At 48.6% G+C, this 18,430-nt stretch overlaps 1 protein-coding gene across 1 annotated transcript in view; it reads left to right on the top strand.

The window, feature by feature from the left end:
* Nucleotides 1-137: 137 nt before the first annotated feature.
* MKI67 (marker of proliferation Ki-67) overlaps nucleotides 138-18,430 on the top strand; it is a 24,475-nt gene continuing 6,182 nt past the window's right edge. The window contains 14 exon segments of the mRNA XM_015572565.1: nucleotides 138-316; nucleotides 2,384-2,462; nucleotides 2,551-2,666; nucleotides 5,390-5,456; nucleotides 6,659-6,704; nucleotides 7,148-8,143; nucleotides 9,402-9,577; nucleotides 10,562-10,880; nucleotides 10,970-11,088; nucleotides 11,190-11,361; nucleotides 12,738-12,893; nucleotides 13,738-14,814; nucleotides 14,816-15,093; nucleotides 15,096-18,422. Of these exon segments, the coding sequence (XP_015428051.1) occupies nucleotides 225-316; nucleotides 2,384-2,462; nucleotides 2,551-2,666; nucleotides 5,390-5,456; nucleotides 6,659-6,704; nucleotides 7,148-8,143; nucleotides 9,402-9,577; nucleotides 10,562-10,880; nucleotides 10,970-11,088; nucleotides 11,190-11,361; nucleotides 12,738-12,893; nucleotides 13,738-14,814; nucleotides 14,816-15,093; nucleotides 15,096-18,422 (7,020 nt within the window). The 5' untranslated portion in view covers nucleotides 138-224.

Raw genomic sequence — 18,430 nt, forward strand, 5'->3', positions numbered from 1 at the left:
GGGCCAGGGCGACCGGGCACCGGTGCATTGCGCAGGGAACCCCAGTCGCCGACTTACAAAGGCTGCTTGGCTCTTTGCTCTGAGAGTAGCGCGCCCTCCCCGCAACCCGCGTTTTCTGTTTCTGTTGTTTGATCCAGCGCGTGGTCCTGCGGGGAAGAGCTGCTCGCTAGGTTTGCTTCCGCCGGACCTTCCCGTAAGGATCGGCCGCCAATTCTCATTAGAAAATGGGCCCGACGGGTCGCCTCGTGACCATCAAGAGGAGCGGGCTGGACGGCCCCCACTTTCCCCTGAGCCTCAGCACCTGCTTGTTCGGGAGGTGAGCCCTGCGCCCGCGCGAGAGACCCGAAGGCCCCGATTCCAAGTGAACGGGCCGGGCCTCGGCCCCTCCGCTGTCGCCCGGCGGGGACTTCCCTGTACTGTCCACTCCGGGGAGCGGTTTATCACCAAACAGAATTTCGAGACAATGCTTGTGTGTTCACTGGTGCTTCAGGCGAACATACGTGTTGAAATTGATTTGATGCGCATGTTTAAATGGAGGAGAGTGTAGATGGTCGCAGTACCCTGACCCCCCTCTGTAGAAGATGGCCGTGTTCATCTGAAAACCCTGGGGACGCTGCCGAGCAAAGGAAGGAAGGAGGCTCCTGCCGGCTAGTGTTGTGAGAGCTTCCCTTCCTGGGTCACCCTGTGGGCGGTGCATGCATCCGCGAGCAGAGGTCGGGGTGCTGCCACCCGCCCGGCCGGTACCAGAGGGTCTCCCCGCACCAGGAAGCATTATGTGGCCGGAAAGGTCCGCAGGGTGAGGTTAGGAAGCACTCGCTGCGGTGATCCCAGGTGGCAGTCTCCTGGCAAAGGACCTCTCAGTGCTAATGAGACAGTCTCTCTTCCTGGAACTCTCTCACCTAAAGATCAAATCATCTCCTTTCACTTAAAGTAGCTGTTCACTTTTCAGAGCTTTTCTAAAGGAAAAAAAAATGTTTAAAAACATGTTGGTGTTGAATGGCAGTAACTGTGGTTATTATACAGCAACGATGAACGTTTTTATGCACGATTTTGTCATTTAGAACCTCATTAGTAAGTGTTTGGTCGTGGGACATGGGTGGGAAGAGAGAGCTTAGACTCCAGAGGTTCAGGCTGAGAACAGATGAGAGTCTAGAGTTGTTCAAATTCTAGTTACTAGATGGTAGCGGGGACCCCCAGCGGACCTCACCGAGGGCCTCAGACGGGTTTCTGCGGGTTTGGGAAGTCTCCCTCTCTGTGCTTCCTGCTGGCGCTAGCTTTTTATGAAAAGATAAGTCAAATCTAGAGAATGTGCGTTGTTTTTTTGTTGTTGCTTTCAGATGAGTACTTTTATTGATAGACTTGTGTGTCTGTCAGTAAATGGACTATAGTTTTAAAACAACAGTAACAAGCTCACAAGTAGTAGCATTTACTGTGTGCCAGGCAAAGGATGACGCGCACAACTCATCTTATCCTCTGAAGAATACCATGATAGAGGTGCTAATGTAACCCTGTTTTTGTCTATAAAGAAACAGGCAGAGAGCGGTGCTGGCATAAAATACAGCACTTTTGGTGATGATTAAACCTTGAGCTATACATAATATTACAAGTGAATATAAACCTTTTTGTTGAAAAAAAAAAAGCAGAGGATTAAAAGTAATTTTCATTCTCCAAACCAGAGGTCCTCAAACTACGGCCCGCGGGCCACATGCAAATACAAATATTATATTTGTTCCCATTTTGTTTTTTTACTTCAAAATAAGATATGTGCAGTGTGCATAGGAATTTGTTCATAGTTTTTTTTAAACTAGAGTCTGGCCCTCCAACAGTCTGAGGGACAGTGAACTGGCCCCCTGTTTAAAAAGTTTGAGGACCCCTGCTCCAAACTGATGTCAAATATTCCTTTAGTTGGGTCTTATAAGCATAGATATCTTAGTAAAAGGCAAATCAACTTTATATTGTAACTAGAGGCCCGATACACAAAATCTGTGCAAGGGCCTTGATCTCTCCCCCTCCCCCCCACACCCACCCGCCCACCTCTGCCTCAGCTGTGGGTGGGGGCAGGCTCTGTTACCCCACTGGCTCTCTCTGGAAGGAAGAACATCCTGTCTAATTAGCATATTACCCTTTTATTATTATAGATGTTTTCTAGTGTAATTACCTTTAAGTACTCTAAGTTTTAAAGATTTAAAATAGTTGCTCATACAATACTTGTAAACATTATTGGCAAAATCTAGAGAGCATTGATGTTTACCCAGTTTATTAGTTCTTTATGTCATTACATTTATAGATCAAACATAGAGTCAAATGCTGTTTTATTTTGAAACACTGATGTAATTTTTTTAAATGCAACAACCTAAGAAAGTCTTCATTCTTTTCAATCAAGGGGCATTGAGTGTGACATTCGTATCCAGCTTCCTGTCGTGTCCAAACAGCACTGCAAAATTGAAGTCAATGACCAGAAGGTTAGCGGGGCTTGGGGGTCTATTTTTAAAAGTCTTCGCTTCACTTGTTACCTATGAATTACACATTTCCCCCCTTTTCTGCTTTCAGGCAGTCTTGTTTAATTTCAGTGCCACAAACCCAACACAGGTGAATGGATCTGCTATCGACGGGCCCGTGCAACTCAGACACGGGGACGTGATCACGGTCATTGACCGCTCCTTCAGGTCAGTGGCCATAGGGGGCCTCCTGGCGCTCCAGGAGCCAGCCTTGCAGGCCTGCGGTTCTCCTCAGGGTGGGTGAATGTCCAAGTGTTTGAGACAGACTTGCTCCACGCTGATTCCTGATCTGAAATCACAGGGACATGTGCGGCCGGCGTAATCCAGTTCACGGATTTGAGAACCCATCATGCTGCCGGGAGGGGTGACCTGGTCCTACGGGAGTCTCACTTTATTGGAAGTGTTGAGACTCTGCAAACGTTTTTTAGTTTATTATTTTGAACTAAAAGGTATTCATAGAGGAAGGTACGAAACAAGTCAGGCATGAACAGCCCTGTGGACATCACCTGTTATGGGCTGAATGCCTCCCCCTCCCCCAAATGTATGTGTCGAAGTCCTCACCCCTAGGACCTCAGAACGTGAGGCAGGGCTTAAGGGCTTTTAAAGAGGTGATTAAGGTAAAATGCAGCCATTAAACAGGCCCTAATCCGATCTGACTGGTGTCCTTAAAGCAGAGGAGATGAGGACACACAGAGAGAACCAGGGGAACAGGTGCTCAGGGGGACAACCGTGTGTACAGGTGGCAAAGGGAAACCGTAGCAAGGCGAGAAGCCAGCCCCAGCGGAAACCAACCCTGCTGACACCTTCACCTTGGACTTCTAGCCTCCAGAACAGTGAGACAAGAAATGGTTGAAGCCACCCAGTGTGTGGTGTTTTGTTACAGAAGCCCGAGCAAACTAATCCACCACCTACAGCATACTCAGAAGATGTCTGAAGCTTCTCTTACACAACTTCTAATCTCTGCTTATTTCTCTGACCTCGCTTTCTGATCGCACGAAAGTCTGGAGTTTTACTGCGTAAGCCTGCATCCCTAACCACCGTGCTTTTGTCTGTCTATAAAACTCCATCAATTTGTAATAATGACGGACATATTTGTAACTGATTTCTTCCCTCATGGTGGTGGCATTCAGTGCATGGACATCCTCACTGCATGAGTATTTCTTTGAAATAATATAGCGTGTCCCAAAATTCATGCAAGAATTGCAAATCTTGCGTGAATTTTGGGACACCCTATATATACAGTTACCTACACAATCTATTCACTCTGGATGGACGTGTGAGTAACTTCATGTTTGAAATGCGTGGGGGTTTGCTTTGTGATTCCATAGGGTTAACTTTTTACTACTCTGTGTTTGAAAAGAAGGTGTGTTCTTCAGCTGTTGGGGGCAGTGTTCTGTCTATTGTGCCCATTAGGTTCAAATTCTAGAATCACAGTCGTTCCCTCCCCGCCGATTCTTAGCTACTGCAACCAGCGAGTGAAAATCACACATCGAGGGCATTTTGTTTTTCGGCTCTTGTCAGTTTCCTTTCTATGCTTGGTGGCTCTGCTCTCCACGTGTTTAAGTTTAGAATGATCCGGTGGGTGAGGCTCTATCATGTGTCATCTTGACATGTTCTGTGCCTATAGTAGTAGTGCTTTTGATTAGGATTGCACACTACTTTTTTTTAATCACATACTTTGAACTTTTCATAATCCTTAAGGTTGAGGTTGTCTCTTGGAACCAGCTGTCAGGGGCACATTTGTTATCATCAGTCTTGTTGTGGTTTTGCTTGGTCTCTGATAACAATGTTTGTCTGTTTTTTCTGAGTTGGCGTAGCCTCTCCAGCCCTCTTCTGGTTGCTGTTTGCAGGTATGCCTTTCCCACCCTTTTACTGGCATCCTGTTTGTGTCTTTGAATCTAAGTTGTGTCTCTTGAAGAGACGTGTAGTTGGATCATTTTTCACCCATTTTGCTGAGCAGAGCTCTGCCTTCACTATGGTCTTTGTTAAATACTGTCTCTTGTGCCTCCTGGCATCCGGTCATTTCTTTTACTGTGCTTGTTGTGAATTTGCTTCATTTTTAAAGGGTATGTTTATTGGCTAGAGAGCTCTAGGTAGGAAGTATTTGATGTGAAACGGAGGCCAGAACTATTTCCCCAAAAGGAGCTGCTGTTCAAGTTCACATTACTTGAGATGACTGACTACCTCCAACAGTGAGTCGGAAATGGGTCTTAGGAAGAGGACTGGATCCAGAGCTCTGCTCCCTGAGAAACCATCCCAGAATCCTCACTGCTCCCGATGGCACTCAGGTGGCATCTAAGTTTGAATCAGGCCCTTTCACCAGGTACCCAGGTTCTGTCTGCCTTTTTAGCAGCTGTTCTGTGATGTGGAGCCCACGGTTTTGTGAGGACAACGATGCATATTGCTGGCTATCTCTCATCTTCATGCAACGTGCCCGCCTCTGTTCAGACACAGGTGGAATAAGTGGGGGCTGACGAGATCAGAGTGCTTTCAGGGTAGCGCATAGATAGCTCTAGTCTCTGCAGGAAGTGACGTCACAGAGGTTCAGGCATCGGCCGCCCCTGGCTTCCTGGTTAGCCTTCCAAGCCATCGGTTGATTTCCTTGAACGTAAACTAGCAGACACCGATTCTGTTCCCACTGCAGTGGGTCCGCACATAGCAGGTACTCAGGGAGTGTGAATTATACAGGCCGGTCAGTGTTCAGAAATTAATCCGGGTGCCCAACCTCGGACTCTGGTGTTCGGAAAGGAAGTCGAGGCAATCAACTCTAAATTTATTTCCAGGAATAGGGTAACATCTTGAAGTTTGCTCCTTATTCCTTGGATATTAATCAGATACTCAGGCTACAGGTCAGTAATCTGAATATGTGTCTGTCATTCTATGCACTTCAGGTATGAAAGTGACAGTCATCAGAACGGAAGCAAGGCAACTGAATTTCCAGGACAAAGACGTGAACAGGTGACGGGGTGGGGTGGTATCAAACTTTGGGCTCTGATTCTTCTGCATGAAGACAGGAAATCATTTATGTGCACACTGAGGAACAGTTTCTCCCAAGGGAGGGTGACGAACCAGTTAGAATAGGAGAGTGTAACCAAGATATTAGAACAAGGTGAACTTAGATTACTTTTTTTCAATCCTCATCTAAGGATGTTTTCATTGATTTTTTTTTCTTTTCTTTTTTTTAATGAGAGGTAGGGGAAGAGAGAGAAACATCAATATGAGAGAGAAACATCAATCGATTGCCTACCATACGACCCCAACTAGGAAACGACCAGGGATCAAACCCACAACCTAGGTATGTGTCCTGACCGGGAATCAAACCTGCGATCTTTTGGTTTATGGGACGATGCTCTAACCAAGTGAGCTACCCAGGCAGGGCAAATTTTACTTCATTTTTATGTAGTCATAAGTCTCTTGATCAAGTTCAGGTTGAAAATTAGAAACTGGCCCTTCCCATGGGAAGTTTGAGAAGCAACATGTTAGATATCAAGAAATTAGAAATCGATTAAAGAAAGAAGTTATTTGCCTTTGGATATATTTTGTGATATCCCCTCCCCCTTAATTATTCAGATGATATATTTTTCTCCTTCTTGGAAACAATACTGGACTTTATATCTTAAATACATGTCATTCTGTGGTTGCTCCTCAGCCTCTAGAACATTCTCTGGCAGCACACAAGTGGGTGTGCTGGGGCTGGTTCTGTGCCCCGAGTGGGTAGTGTCTGCCTTAACTTCTGGGCTCAGACACACCCTAGGTGTCTGCCAGCCAAGAGCACACACGCGGAGTGGAGCCCACAGGTCCTGTGACGATTTCTGGTGAAACCGAGTATAAAGTCAGTAATTCTGTGCTTTTGGTAGGTTCACGGGTACTGAGTGTCCGTGATGTTTAAGTTTAACTTCCTTCAGATGATGAAGGAAAAGAAGTCTGAGGAAGTTATAACAACTCACACGCACCCCATCGCTATATCTTTTAAATCAGCTAAGAAATACGTGTATCTGAGCAGTAGCACCTGGGAGTCTCGGGCTCATTTCTCAGTTTCCCAAAGCCATATAAGAACAGTTAGGCAAAGATGCTCTTCGATAGATAGGCTATTTTCATGAACTTGGCTGTCGGGTTTGGAAAAGGCACTACATGGCTGTTCACTCTTTACCAATTCACAGGCATCTCCGAGTTGGGTCTCAAGGTCTAGCTTCTCTTCCAACCCCGGTAAGTAGTTTTTCATTCATTCCAGATCCGCAAGGCCAGTTATCGTAGCATAATGACAGGGAGGAAACACCAGTGTCACACATGTCCGACGTCCAGGCTCAGGCAGACCCGAGTTAACTTTCTTCTCCAGTCATGTGGGGGCTTATTGGAGAATCCACACGTAAATAAATTGTCTTGCTCAGCTGTCTGCTGAATTCTGAGTAGAATAATAGCATTTTATCTCAGATTAGTTTCAGGAGACTAATGTGATTTACTTATTTGGATCAGATCATAATATTAGTATCGGAATACTGTTCTTACCCACATGGGACCCTCAGTAACGTGTAGGCTAAGTGAGGAGCTATGCAATAAGGTAGTTTGAAACAGCTGTAAGATTTGAATACCACACGTTAACCACTGAGAACATATGGAACTTGTTTCTTATTTCATGTTTCGCTGTCAAGATGGGAAAGTTCAAGATCCCAGTGCTGCCTGCTCACAAGTCACTGAACAGGGTGGTTCAGGAGGGCCCCTGGAGCGCAGGGAGCATGTCAGGGCGACCCGCACCCCCTCACGCGGCTCAGAAGGTCCCACTACCAAAGGCACAGCAGATGTTGGTTCCTCAGAGCCCCCTGGAGATAACCACGGAAACGCAGCCGGGCCCCCTGCTGGGGGATTTGGAGCAGGTTCCTGTGTGACCCCCCTGAGCTGGAATGGGGGACAGGGTCTGGAGAAGGACAGAGAGAATGAGTCTCCCTTTCGGAAGCTCTATGAGTCTATGAAGGAAGAGTTAGATGTGAAGGAGGCTGTTCTACAGAATCGTAGGAAATCGGGAGCACGGGGTCATCGTGCATCAGACGCCGGAAGCACTGGCGGTTCACAGAGCGCGACTCAACCACGGGTCTCGCCCAAGTCCAGGCGGAGATCTGGTCGGAGCAGCCAGACGGAGGCAGAGAGAGCGGGTGAGGGGCCGGCTCACACTCTCGAGGCCACAGCAAGTCCCACCATCCCCCCCACAGAGATGACCAAAGCCAAGACCCCAGTCCAATGTTCACAGCCCAATTCCTCCCGGAGACGCCGGAGCGGAGACCTGAGTGTCACCCCTGGGGGTGAACCTGTGAGTCTGCAGCAAAGCAAAGACCTCGGGGCAGGCAGTGCCGCGTCTGCTCCCAGGAGGCTCTCAGCCAGACAGCAAACACCCGCCAAAGGAGAAAGCGCTGGCGACCTTGGAAACACAGCAGAAAAAGTCTTTTCCAGAAAAAGGAGAAGGAGCCTGTCTCCCAGTGTCGGTATTCTCACCACAGGAACAGACATTCCAAAGCAGACCCTGCTCTCCCCGCTGCTGGTCCCCGCGGAGCGGAAGGTTCCAGGCCGGGCCCTGGGCACGCCCAGGCAGCAGGGCACCCCCGGGTCACCAGGCCTCGGTGCATTGGATGTCAGCAACGTTGGCGATTCCCTTCGTAAGTTTATTTCACTTTAAATTCATTCCCCCGCGAACGTTCACACGTACCTGTGACCTGTGTCTAGGTATGAATTCGTGACACCGCCTTTCTAAAATAACAGTTCGCTCTGTGGCAGAGGAGCCAGGGGACTAAGGGGACAGCCAGGCATCTGTGTCCCTTGTCCACGCCGAGAGCTTTGTCCTGAAGACCTGGCTAAGGGGACAGGGAGTGACGGGAGGTGCGGGTTGTTAAAGAAGGACCGACATAGCAGGGGCGGAAGGCTACTCCGAACGTGCTTGGTTCTATTCCAGCCACAACCTAGAAAGGAGAATGGGCAGCATCGCTTTGGCCAGGCAGCTCCATTCTGAGGGACAAGCATCTGTGTCCTATGGGCTTGATCCAAGTCAGCGGCGATCCCTTGGGAAGCTGTTATTATAGGGTGGCCCTCGGGTATTTGTTCCCACGAGCTGCTGTGCCGGGCGCTGTTTGGGGAGCTTTCCCGACATCCACGCTTCGACCCTCCGTGCCTGCAGCAGGAGCGTCTGCAGGCCAGGTGGTGGAGATAACGGGCAGTTCTCTCTGTTTTGCAAGTGAGGAAACTGACAGCCTAATGCCCCCAGTGAGTGGCAGAGGCAGGGCCTCTGTGGCCCCCGTGGCTCCTGGGCAGCCTGCCCTTTGCAGGGTCTCCAGGCGTCTGACGTGGCCCTGACCACGCAGGTTGTGCTTCTGCAGGGTGCGTAGTGCAGAGCCGTGCAGGTCTGTAAAACGAGACCTCCAAGCTCACGGTGTTGATTGCTGGTTTGTAAAGATGTGGGGGGGTGGGGGGTGGGGGGCTGGGGTCCCATGAGTTGCCTGTGAGAGTCACCTGCAGAACTTTCCCAGCTCGTTGTACTCACCGTGCAGGTCCAGGTGAGGCCCCAGGCTGTGTCTTTTGGGGAAGTTTTCTTGCGTCACTGCTAAAGCATCCATCTCCATCAGCCCCGGCTCTGCGGTGAGCGCCTGCGTCAGGCCGATCCCCTTAGGAAGCTGTGTCCAGGCAGGAGTTTCCAGCGTTTTAAAGAGCATCTCTGTACTGTCAAGTTGGGCCAGGCGTTTTGATGGTCTGGCCCGATCTGTCGTTTGCTCTTGAAGCACCTTTAGCTTCCCTGGCGTCACCAGAGAATGAAAGTATTTCGGCACCAGGAGTCACTGGTTTGTCTCTAAGATCAATCGGAAACAAGTCATAAGTACCAGGATGGTTTTTCATTCCCTTTCCCGTTTGCATTCATTCCTTTAGATAAGACTGAGGGGAAGCCCTTCAAAAGAAGGCGGGTCTCCTTCGGGGGTCACCTGAGACCTGAATTATTTGATGAAAACTTACCTCCTAATACGCCTCTCAAAAGAGGAGAAACGCCGATGACAAGACGCTCTCTGGTCACCCACACTCCGCCCGTCCTGAAGAAAATCATCAAGGTACGTTCCCTAGCTGGCTTTCGCCCTCCTGTCTGATGACTCACGTCCGGGTACCTTCTCTCTCCTAGCTGCTCCCATGAGTAGAGTTACAATTAAACCTTCTCCTTTCTAATATAAAGTAACAATAAAACGTCTAAATGAGCTCATTCACCCGGGGGTTGCAAACAAACACTTGATTTCTCCCCGCGGCTGGGAGGGGGCCACACACAGGCGAGTGCCCGCGGGTCGTCCTGCACAGCCTCCTGCCGGCCGTCTCCAGGGCCGGAGGGCCACTCTGGGTCACAGTGACAACTCCAATGAGAAGAGTCCGGGGACATCAGGACACATGAGCACAGGGCGGCTGCTTGTTCTCCAGGAGTGTAAGGTGAAAGGGAACACTTGGGTGGCAACACACTGCGATTCTCACCATCAGCTGCTTAGAGCTGCAATCAGCTCACCTTCCTCAGGGAGGCGGGGCTTTCATTGCTGTTCCTACGCAGAGGCACACAAGGGGTGTGTGGCCTCTTCCCGTTTTACACTGGCTCCCGGAAGAGCAGCCTTAGGCGGCCGCACACCCACAGGTCCCTTCACTGGGGTTCAGGGCACAGCCCTGGCCTCTACTCGGGTGGTTCCCTCCATTTTTCCTCCTGAAACACCCCAGGGAAGGCTTTTTTTCTCTTTCTTTTTCCTTAAATGGCTGGGGACAGACTCTCACCCCCACCTTGCTCTTGACAGTGGGTGAAATGTTTTGGTGCTTCAAGATTCAAACAGCGAAAATTCTTGGGGTGTGTCTATTCCAATCCAGTTTTATTAAAATTATTTGAGAATTGGGGAGCAGTACAAAGACTTTCCTATGACCACCAGACGTGCTTGTTTCTGGTTTGTGGGGGTTCTTGTGCTTTGAAACAGTGTCAGTTCTTACTCGGGGCTTCCACAGTCCTCACAGCGGTTACAGAGGTGCCGCGTTTCTAGGAAGCTAACTTGGGAGCCTTTCCATCTCGCCAGGAACAGCCTCCGCCATCAGAAAAGGGAGGATCTTCAGAAATCCGTTTGGAAGTGACCACGCAAAACAGGTTTACGAGCTCCCCAGTGCACAGTCCTCCGAAAACGTCTCCACTTGCAAATGATGGTCGCCGGCGGTCCCTCAAATCGCCTGCCTCGAGTGGCAGCAAATCTCCACATCGAACAGATGCTCCTCAGAGGGGAGGGAGGCGGAGCAGCAGCGGGCCTGCCAGGAGGGCCTCGGTGGACCGCAGCCAGCATGGAATCCTGCAGACGATTCAATCCCGACGGCGGAGCGGAGCCTCAGAGGCCAATTTGATGGGTTAGTGTTGTGGGAACGCGTATGTTTCGGGGTGAATTTCCTCACTGCTGCCAGCGCTGGGAAGTTTCACCTCCTTTTCCTTTCGACAGTGGCGAGATCGTGGGCAGACGTCGTGAAACTTTGTGCCAAACAAACGCAAACTAAAGTCGTGAGACATGGTCCTCCAAGACCGCCGAGCAAAAGGCAGAGAAGAATGAACACCCCAAAGGTCTGTGTCCACAGTGCATGGCCGCTACCCATCATGCTCTCCGGAGTTACCTTCCGAGCGGCTGTGCTTTGACGTTCCGTGCTCTCTTGCCTTTCTTCCAGAAGCCTCTGGGCAGTGTTCACAACGAGTTCAGTACAGGCCACGCCGCCTCTCCCTGCACCATCGTGATAGGGAAAGCTCACATCGAAAAGGTCACCGTGCCAGCTCGGCCCTACAGAATGCTGAACAACTTCGTGATCAACAAAAAAATCGACTTCAGTGAAGACCTTTCAGGTAAAATCATAGGCGTGGCTCTCTTTTTTAAAAAATATATTTTATTGATTTTTTACAGAGAGGAAGGGAGAGGGATAGAGAGTTAGGAACATCGATGAGAGAGAAACATTGATCAGCTGCCTCCTGCACACTCCCTGCTGAATCTGTGCCCGCAACCAAGGCACATGCCCTTGACCGGAATCGAACCTGGGACCTTTCAGTCCACAGGCCGACACTCTATTCACTGAGCCAAACCGGTTAGGGCTAGGCATGTCTCTTTTAATCACAGCCCTTAGCCCTGGGAGGATGTGAATGGGTGTCTGTCTGCGGAAGGGGACAGGAGACCAAACGATCCCGTCAACTTCTTGGGGTTAGGATGGTCCAGGACGAGAAAGCTGCATCTGGGAACAGAGAGGGGCCCCCAGCACCTTGGGGATCACATGTCCTGCGTGAGGCAGGCATGCAAGGCAGATGCACACCTTTACCTCAGAGAGCAGCACCGGTGTAAATAAAACTGGAAGCTGCTCTCGGGAAGGAGACCCTCTTGCTCTTATAATTGCCTCTTCCCTGCACTTATACGAAGCAATTTCCCAGAGTTGGAGCAACTGGTGTGAGCAATGTTTTGCTTCAAGAGTTCCTTTTTCTCATGTCGCTTAACTGTTTCACGAATCAAAGGACTATGAAGAAGTTTTCTTTAAGCATGAATAATGTTGAGCCAGTGTTGCCATTCTTATTAGAAGAACCCTTATGATGGTAGCAGATTTGAACCATGGCCAGACCCAGGGTTAGGGTTTCATGCCACCAAGTTGGACCAGTGGTTCCCATTTTGGATACTTGTGGAGGGAGATGAGACTTTAGCCTGTTAGCTGGGCTCTTTTATTTATTTCAGGGCAGGTTGTAACATAGAAGAGTTGTCCTCGGAAAAGATGGGGATGTTATTACCTGACAGTACTAAAATGGACAGCCTTTTGCCATTTTTAAAGTTGGGGGACGTTTCACTTGTACATAATTAGTATTCAGAGCTGCATAACCTCGGGAATTTTGAAGGCAGCTCAAGGTCACTAGGTCTCTGGGTGCCTGGAGGGCAGGCAGTGAGGGCAGCCGCCATCCTCCAACCAGTGCTCACCTGGGCACAACGTCGGAGACTTAGACAGCTTCCTTTGCTTGCTTTTCTTTCCAAGGGGAAAGGCAAAGAAGAGGGAGCACCTATGAGATTTTACCATCCTATCACCCTCTTAACAAAATGATTTTATTATCATTAATGTATCTCCTCCCCTGAGACCCTTTCTCCCAGGAGTTCTAGGGTGTGATTCCTCGGTGGTATGTGGGGACTGACATAGTTGTTTGCGTATAGGTGTGATCTGTTCATTGTTTTTTCGACTATTTCCATATAACAGGGTTAACTGAAATGTTCAAGACCCCAGCAAAAGAGAAGCCACAAACAATCAACATAGGTCCCACCACTTTTTCAAATTCAGAGGACTTGCTTGGGAAAAAGTTTCAAGCACTTAATTCAGAAGAAAAAGCTCTGCTCTGCACCCCAGGAAAGTTTGGTTGGTTTACTTGTTTTTTTTCCCTAACTCTCTTGATGTCTTCCATAGATCTGTAGATGGGGTGTTGTTGTTTGTAAGAGATATTGTATTATTTCTCTACAACATGTACTCATGATAAGATACCGTTTCCAGATTCTCTGTTCTATTGCTTTAGGGGAAATGCCTACCCGCGGGTGAACTCGCACTGGCATTCAGTGACTTGAGTGAAAAAGAATATGCCTTTAATAATCAAGAGGGCGATAAGCAGAAAAGTGTAATCTCTCTCACCATACCTATATGTAAATTACTCAAACTCACAATAATTGCACATTGTCCAAGTGTGAGTGTGAGATGGGAGGCATGAGTCTGTCTTGCTCTCGTTTTGTACCACGTTTTGTTTTAGAGTGAGCTCCTTGCCACATTGAACATGCTCCCATAGGTAAAAAGTAGATGTTTCCAGTGTGACGTGGACACTAAGTGGACATTTCGGCCATATTATTGCATTGGTGGTTCAAAAAGGAAACAGCTGTTTCTCATGTTTGAAGAAAACAGGTCACTGAGATATGGCATGGCAGCCTTTAGGAGACCCTGCTTTGGGAATTTTTTTCCTGATCTAATCCCTGTGGATTCTAACCACCACCTATGTATGAGCCCACTGTATACCACCAAATACCATTATTCTTAAACATGCAGGGTTCATATGTCAGACAGATTTATAACCACACAAGCAGATTCATATTGTTAGTAAGGTGGAGAGGAGGGTGAATTATTGCCTCATACACAATATTTCCTGAGGGTAAAATACCAAATTGGTTACAACACAATGAAGAGAATATATTTATTGTGCTTTTTTATTTTCTTATAGGAGAAAATGTGTTCCTCGGGGCTCAGAATGCACCAGAAGAGCCATGGGATAAACAGTCTTCAAGCCCAGCCTTAACACAACAGTATGTTACAGTAAATGGAAATATGAAAACCCCACGATCTGAGACAGAGCCTCCGAAGGCGGCATCCAGTACAAACAAATCCAGGAGGTCCGTGGAGCTCAGAAATATACAGGTGACGAGTACAGAATGTGAAAAGGATGACAAAGAAGTCGACACTGTTCAGAACATCTTGGGAAGATGTCTGAGAAAATCATCAGTACAAGCACAACTACCAGAGGGAGAGATGAAGGAAAGGGAAAGATCCTTTGAAACATGTAAGAAATATATTGAACCTAAAGAAAATTCTGAAAAACTGATCACTGTGAGGAGATCAAGAAGATCATCAGAGCTGCAATGTACACCAAGAGCAGGCCTGATCCGCATCCAGAGATTGCAAGAGACAGAATCCAAGGAAGACCTGGAGGGCATCCACAGTTTCCTCCAAAACCCACGTCATGCTGAGGAACCAGTGGGTACAGAAGCCAAAACCATACTGCTGCACTGCAAATCTCCACCACCAGTCAGCACACCAACCAAGGTGAACACACGTATCAAGACTCCTTCCCAGAGAGTGAATGTAAAAGATCTCTCAGACCTCAAGAAGCCCACACAAACCCCAGGGGACACAACAGATACACAAAAAGAACCAGTAGGTGGTAACAAAAGCATGAAAGAATTTAAGGAAGCTCCAGAACAGAAACTGGATTCATCAGAAAATGTAACTAGAAGCAGGAGGAGGTCAAGAACACCCAAGAGGAAGGTTCAACCCATAGAAGACCTGACGGGCTTCAAAGAGCTCTTCCAAACACCAATTCACATCGCAGAAACAGTGATTGATGACAAAACCACCAAAACACCCTGCAGATCTCCAAAACCAGAACCAGTCAGCACACCAACCAGCACAAAGAGACGTTTCAGGACACCTCTGGGGAAAGTGGACGTGGAGGAAGAGCTCTCATCACTCAGGAAACCAACACCGAGGGGAAACCACACACTCGCACAGAGAGCCAGAAGGTGATGATAAAGGTATCAAAGCATTTAAAGAAACTCCAAAACAGAAACTGGACTCAGCAGAAAATGTGATTGGGAGCAGGAGATCAAGAACACCAGATCATATGATGGAATCATTGACTGTTGACAAAACCACCAAAACACCCTGCAGATCTCCAAAACCAGAGCCAGTCAGCACACCAACCAGCACAAAGAGACGTTCCAGGACACCTCTGGGGAAAGCGGACGTAGTCGATGAGCTCTCATCACTCAGGAAGCCAACACCAGACCAAGGGAAACCACACACTCGCACAGAGAGCCAGAAGGTGAGGATAAAGGTATCACAGCATTTAAAGAAACTCCAGAACAGAAACTGGACTCAGCAGAAAATGTGATTGGGAGCAGGAGGAGGTCAAGAACACCCAAGAGGAAGGTCCAACCCATAGAAGACCTGACTGGCTTCAAAGAGCTCTTCCAAACACCAATTCACATCACAGAAACAGTGACTGATGATAAAATAACTAAAACACCTTGCAAATCTCCAAACTCAAAACTAGTTATCACACCAACCAGCTCAAAGAGGTGTTTCAGGACACCTCTGGGGAAAGTGGACTTGCAGGAAGCGCTCTCAGCACTCAGTAAGCCAACACTGAGACCAGGGGAAGCCACACATTCACACAAAGAGCCAGAAGGTGATGGTAAAAGCACTGAGTTATTTAAGGAAACTCCAAAGCAGGAACTGGACTCCGCAGAAAATGTAACTGGAAGCAGGAGGCGGTCAAAAACACCCAAGAGGAAGGTTCAACCCATGGAAGACTTGGGTGGCTTCAAAGAGCTCTTCCAAACACCAATTCACATCGCAGAAACAGTGACTGATGGCAAAATCGCTAAAACACCCTGCAAATCTCCAAAATCGGAGCCAGTCAGCACACCAACCAGCACAAAGAGACGTTTCAGGACACCTCTGGGGAAAGTGGACGTGGAGGAAGAGCTCTCATCACTCAGGAAACCAACACCGAGACCAAGGGAAACCACACAGTCGCACAGAGAGCCAGAAGGTGAGGATAAAGGTATCACAGCATTTAAAGAAACTCCAAAACAGAAACTGGACTCAGCAGAAAATGTGATTGGGAGCAGAAGATCAAGAACACCCAAGAGGAAGGTCCAACCCATAGAAGACCTGACTGGCTTCAAAGAGCTCTTCCAAACACCAATTCACATCACAGAAACAGTGACTGATGATAAAATAACTAAAACACCCTGCAAATCTCCAAAACCAGAACCAGTCATCACACCAACCAGTTCAAAGAGGTGTTTCAGGACACCTCTGGGGGAAGTGGACGTGCAGGATGCGCTCTCAGCACTCAGTAAGCCAACACTGAGACCAGGGGAAGCCACGCATTCGCACAAAGAGCCAGAAGGTGATGATAAAGGTATCAAAGCATTTAAAGAAACTCCAAAACAGAAACTGGACTCAGCAGAAAATGTGATTGGGAGCAGGAGGAGGTCAAGAACACCCAAGAGGAGGGTCCAACCCATAGAAGACCTGGCGGGCTTCAAAGAGCTCTTCCAAACACCAGATCCGATCATGGGAGCAGTGACTGATGATAAAATAACTAAACCACCCTGCAAATCTCCAGAACCAGAACCAGTTATCACACCAGCCAGCACAAAGAGACATTCCAGGACACTTCTGGGGAAAGTGGACGTGAAGGAAGAGCTCTCATCACTCAGGAAGCCGACACCAGGGGAAACCACACACTCGCACAGAGAGCCAGAAGGTGAGGATAAAGGAATCACAGCATTTAAAGAAACTCCAAAACAGAAACTGGACTCAGCAGAAAATGTGATTGGGAGCAGGAGGAGGTCAAGAACACCCAAGAGGAAGGTCCAACCCATAGAAGACCTGACTGGCTTCAAAGAACTCTTCCAAACACCAGATCAGATCATGGGAGCAGTGACTGATGATAAAATAACTAAAACACCCTGCAAATCTCCAAAACCAGAACCAGTTATCACACCAACCAGCACAAAGAGACATTCCAGGACACCTCTGGGGAAAGTGGACGTGGAGGAAGAGCTCTCATCACTCAGGAAGCCAACACCGAGACCAAGGGAAACCACACAGTCGCACAGAGAGCCAGAAGGTGAGGATAAAGGTATCACAGCATTTAAAGAAACTCCAGAACAGAAACTGGACTCAGCAGAAAATGTAACTGGAAGCAGGAGGAGATCAAGAACACCCAAGAGGAGGGTCCAACCCATTGAAGACTTGGTTGGCTTCAAGGAGCTCTTCCACACACCAGATCACATCATGGAATCATTTACTGTTGACAAAACCACCAAAATACCTTGCAAATATCAAAACCCAGAACCAGTCATCATGCTAACAGGTAGAAACAGACGTGTCAAAGCACCTCAAGGCAAAGTGGTTGTAGAAGATGAGGTCTCGGCACTCAGAAGGCCCACACGCGCACTGGGGAAAACCACAAGGTCCCACAGAGCACCAGAGGTTGCTGATAAAGATACCAAAGTGTTTATGGAAATTCCAGAAGAGAAATCGGACCCTGCAGAAAATGTAACTGAAAGCAAGAGGAGGCCAAGGGCACGTAAGGAAAAGGCCCAGCCCCTAGAAGACCTGGCTGGCCTCAAAGACAAACCAGAGACTGTTGTCAAAACCACTGAAATGCCCTCCAGAGCTCCACAGCCAGAAGCAGTCATGCCAGTGCGCAGGAAGAGGCAGGTCAAGGCGCCTCCCGGGAACGTGGACATGGAGGAAGAGCTTTCAGCTCCCAGGAAGCCCACACGGACGTCAGTGAAAACCACGCGGTCCTGCAGAGCACCAGAGGTTGCTGATAAAGATACCAAAGTGTTTATGGAAATTCCAGAAGAGAAATCGGACCCTGCAGAAAATGTAACTGAAAGCAAGAGGAGGCTAAGAACACGTAAGGAAAAGGCCCAACCCCTAGAAGATCTGGCCGGCCTGAAAGAGCCCTTCCAAATACCAAGTCACAGAGAAGAATCAGTGACTGTGGTCAAAACCACTGAAATGCCCTCCAGATCTCCACAGCCGGAAGCAGTCTTGCCAGCGCGCAGGAAGAGGCAGGTCAAGGCCCCTCCCGGGAAGGTGGACATGGAGGAAGAGCTCTCAGCTCCCAGGAAGCCCACACGGACGTCAGAGAAAACCACGAGGTCCTGCAGAGCACCAGAGGTTCCTGATAAAGATATCAAATTGTTGAGGGAAATTCCAGAAGAGAAATCGGACCCTGCAGAAAATGTAACTGAAAGCAAGAGGAGGCCAAGGGCACGTAAGGAAAAGGCCCAGCCCCTAGAAGACCTAGCTGGCCTCAAAGACGAACCAGAGACTGTTGTCGAGACCACTGAAATGCCCTCCAGATCTCCACAGCCAGAAGCAGTCATGCCAGCGCGCAGGAAGAGGCAGGTCAAGGCGCCTCCCGGGAACGTGGACATGGAGGAAGAGCTTTCAGCTCCCAGGAAGCCCACACGGACGTCAGTGAAAACCACGCGGTCCTGCAGAGCACCAGAGGTTCCTGATAAAGATATCAAATTGTTGAAGGAAATTCCAGAAGAGAAATCGGACCCTGCAGAAAATGTAACTGAAAGCAAGAGGAGGGGAAGAAC

The sequence above is a fragment of the Myotis davidii genome, unplaced genomic scaffold (genome assembly GCF_000327345.1).
Source record: "Myotis davidii unplaced genomic scaffold, ASM32734v1 scaffold72, whole genome shotgun sequence".
NCBI classification, from domain to species: domain Eukaryota; kingdom Metazoa; phylum Chordata; class Mammalia; order Chiroptera; family Vespertilionidae; genus Myotis; species Myotis davidii.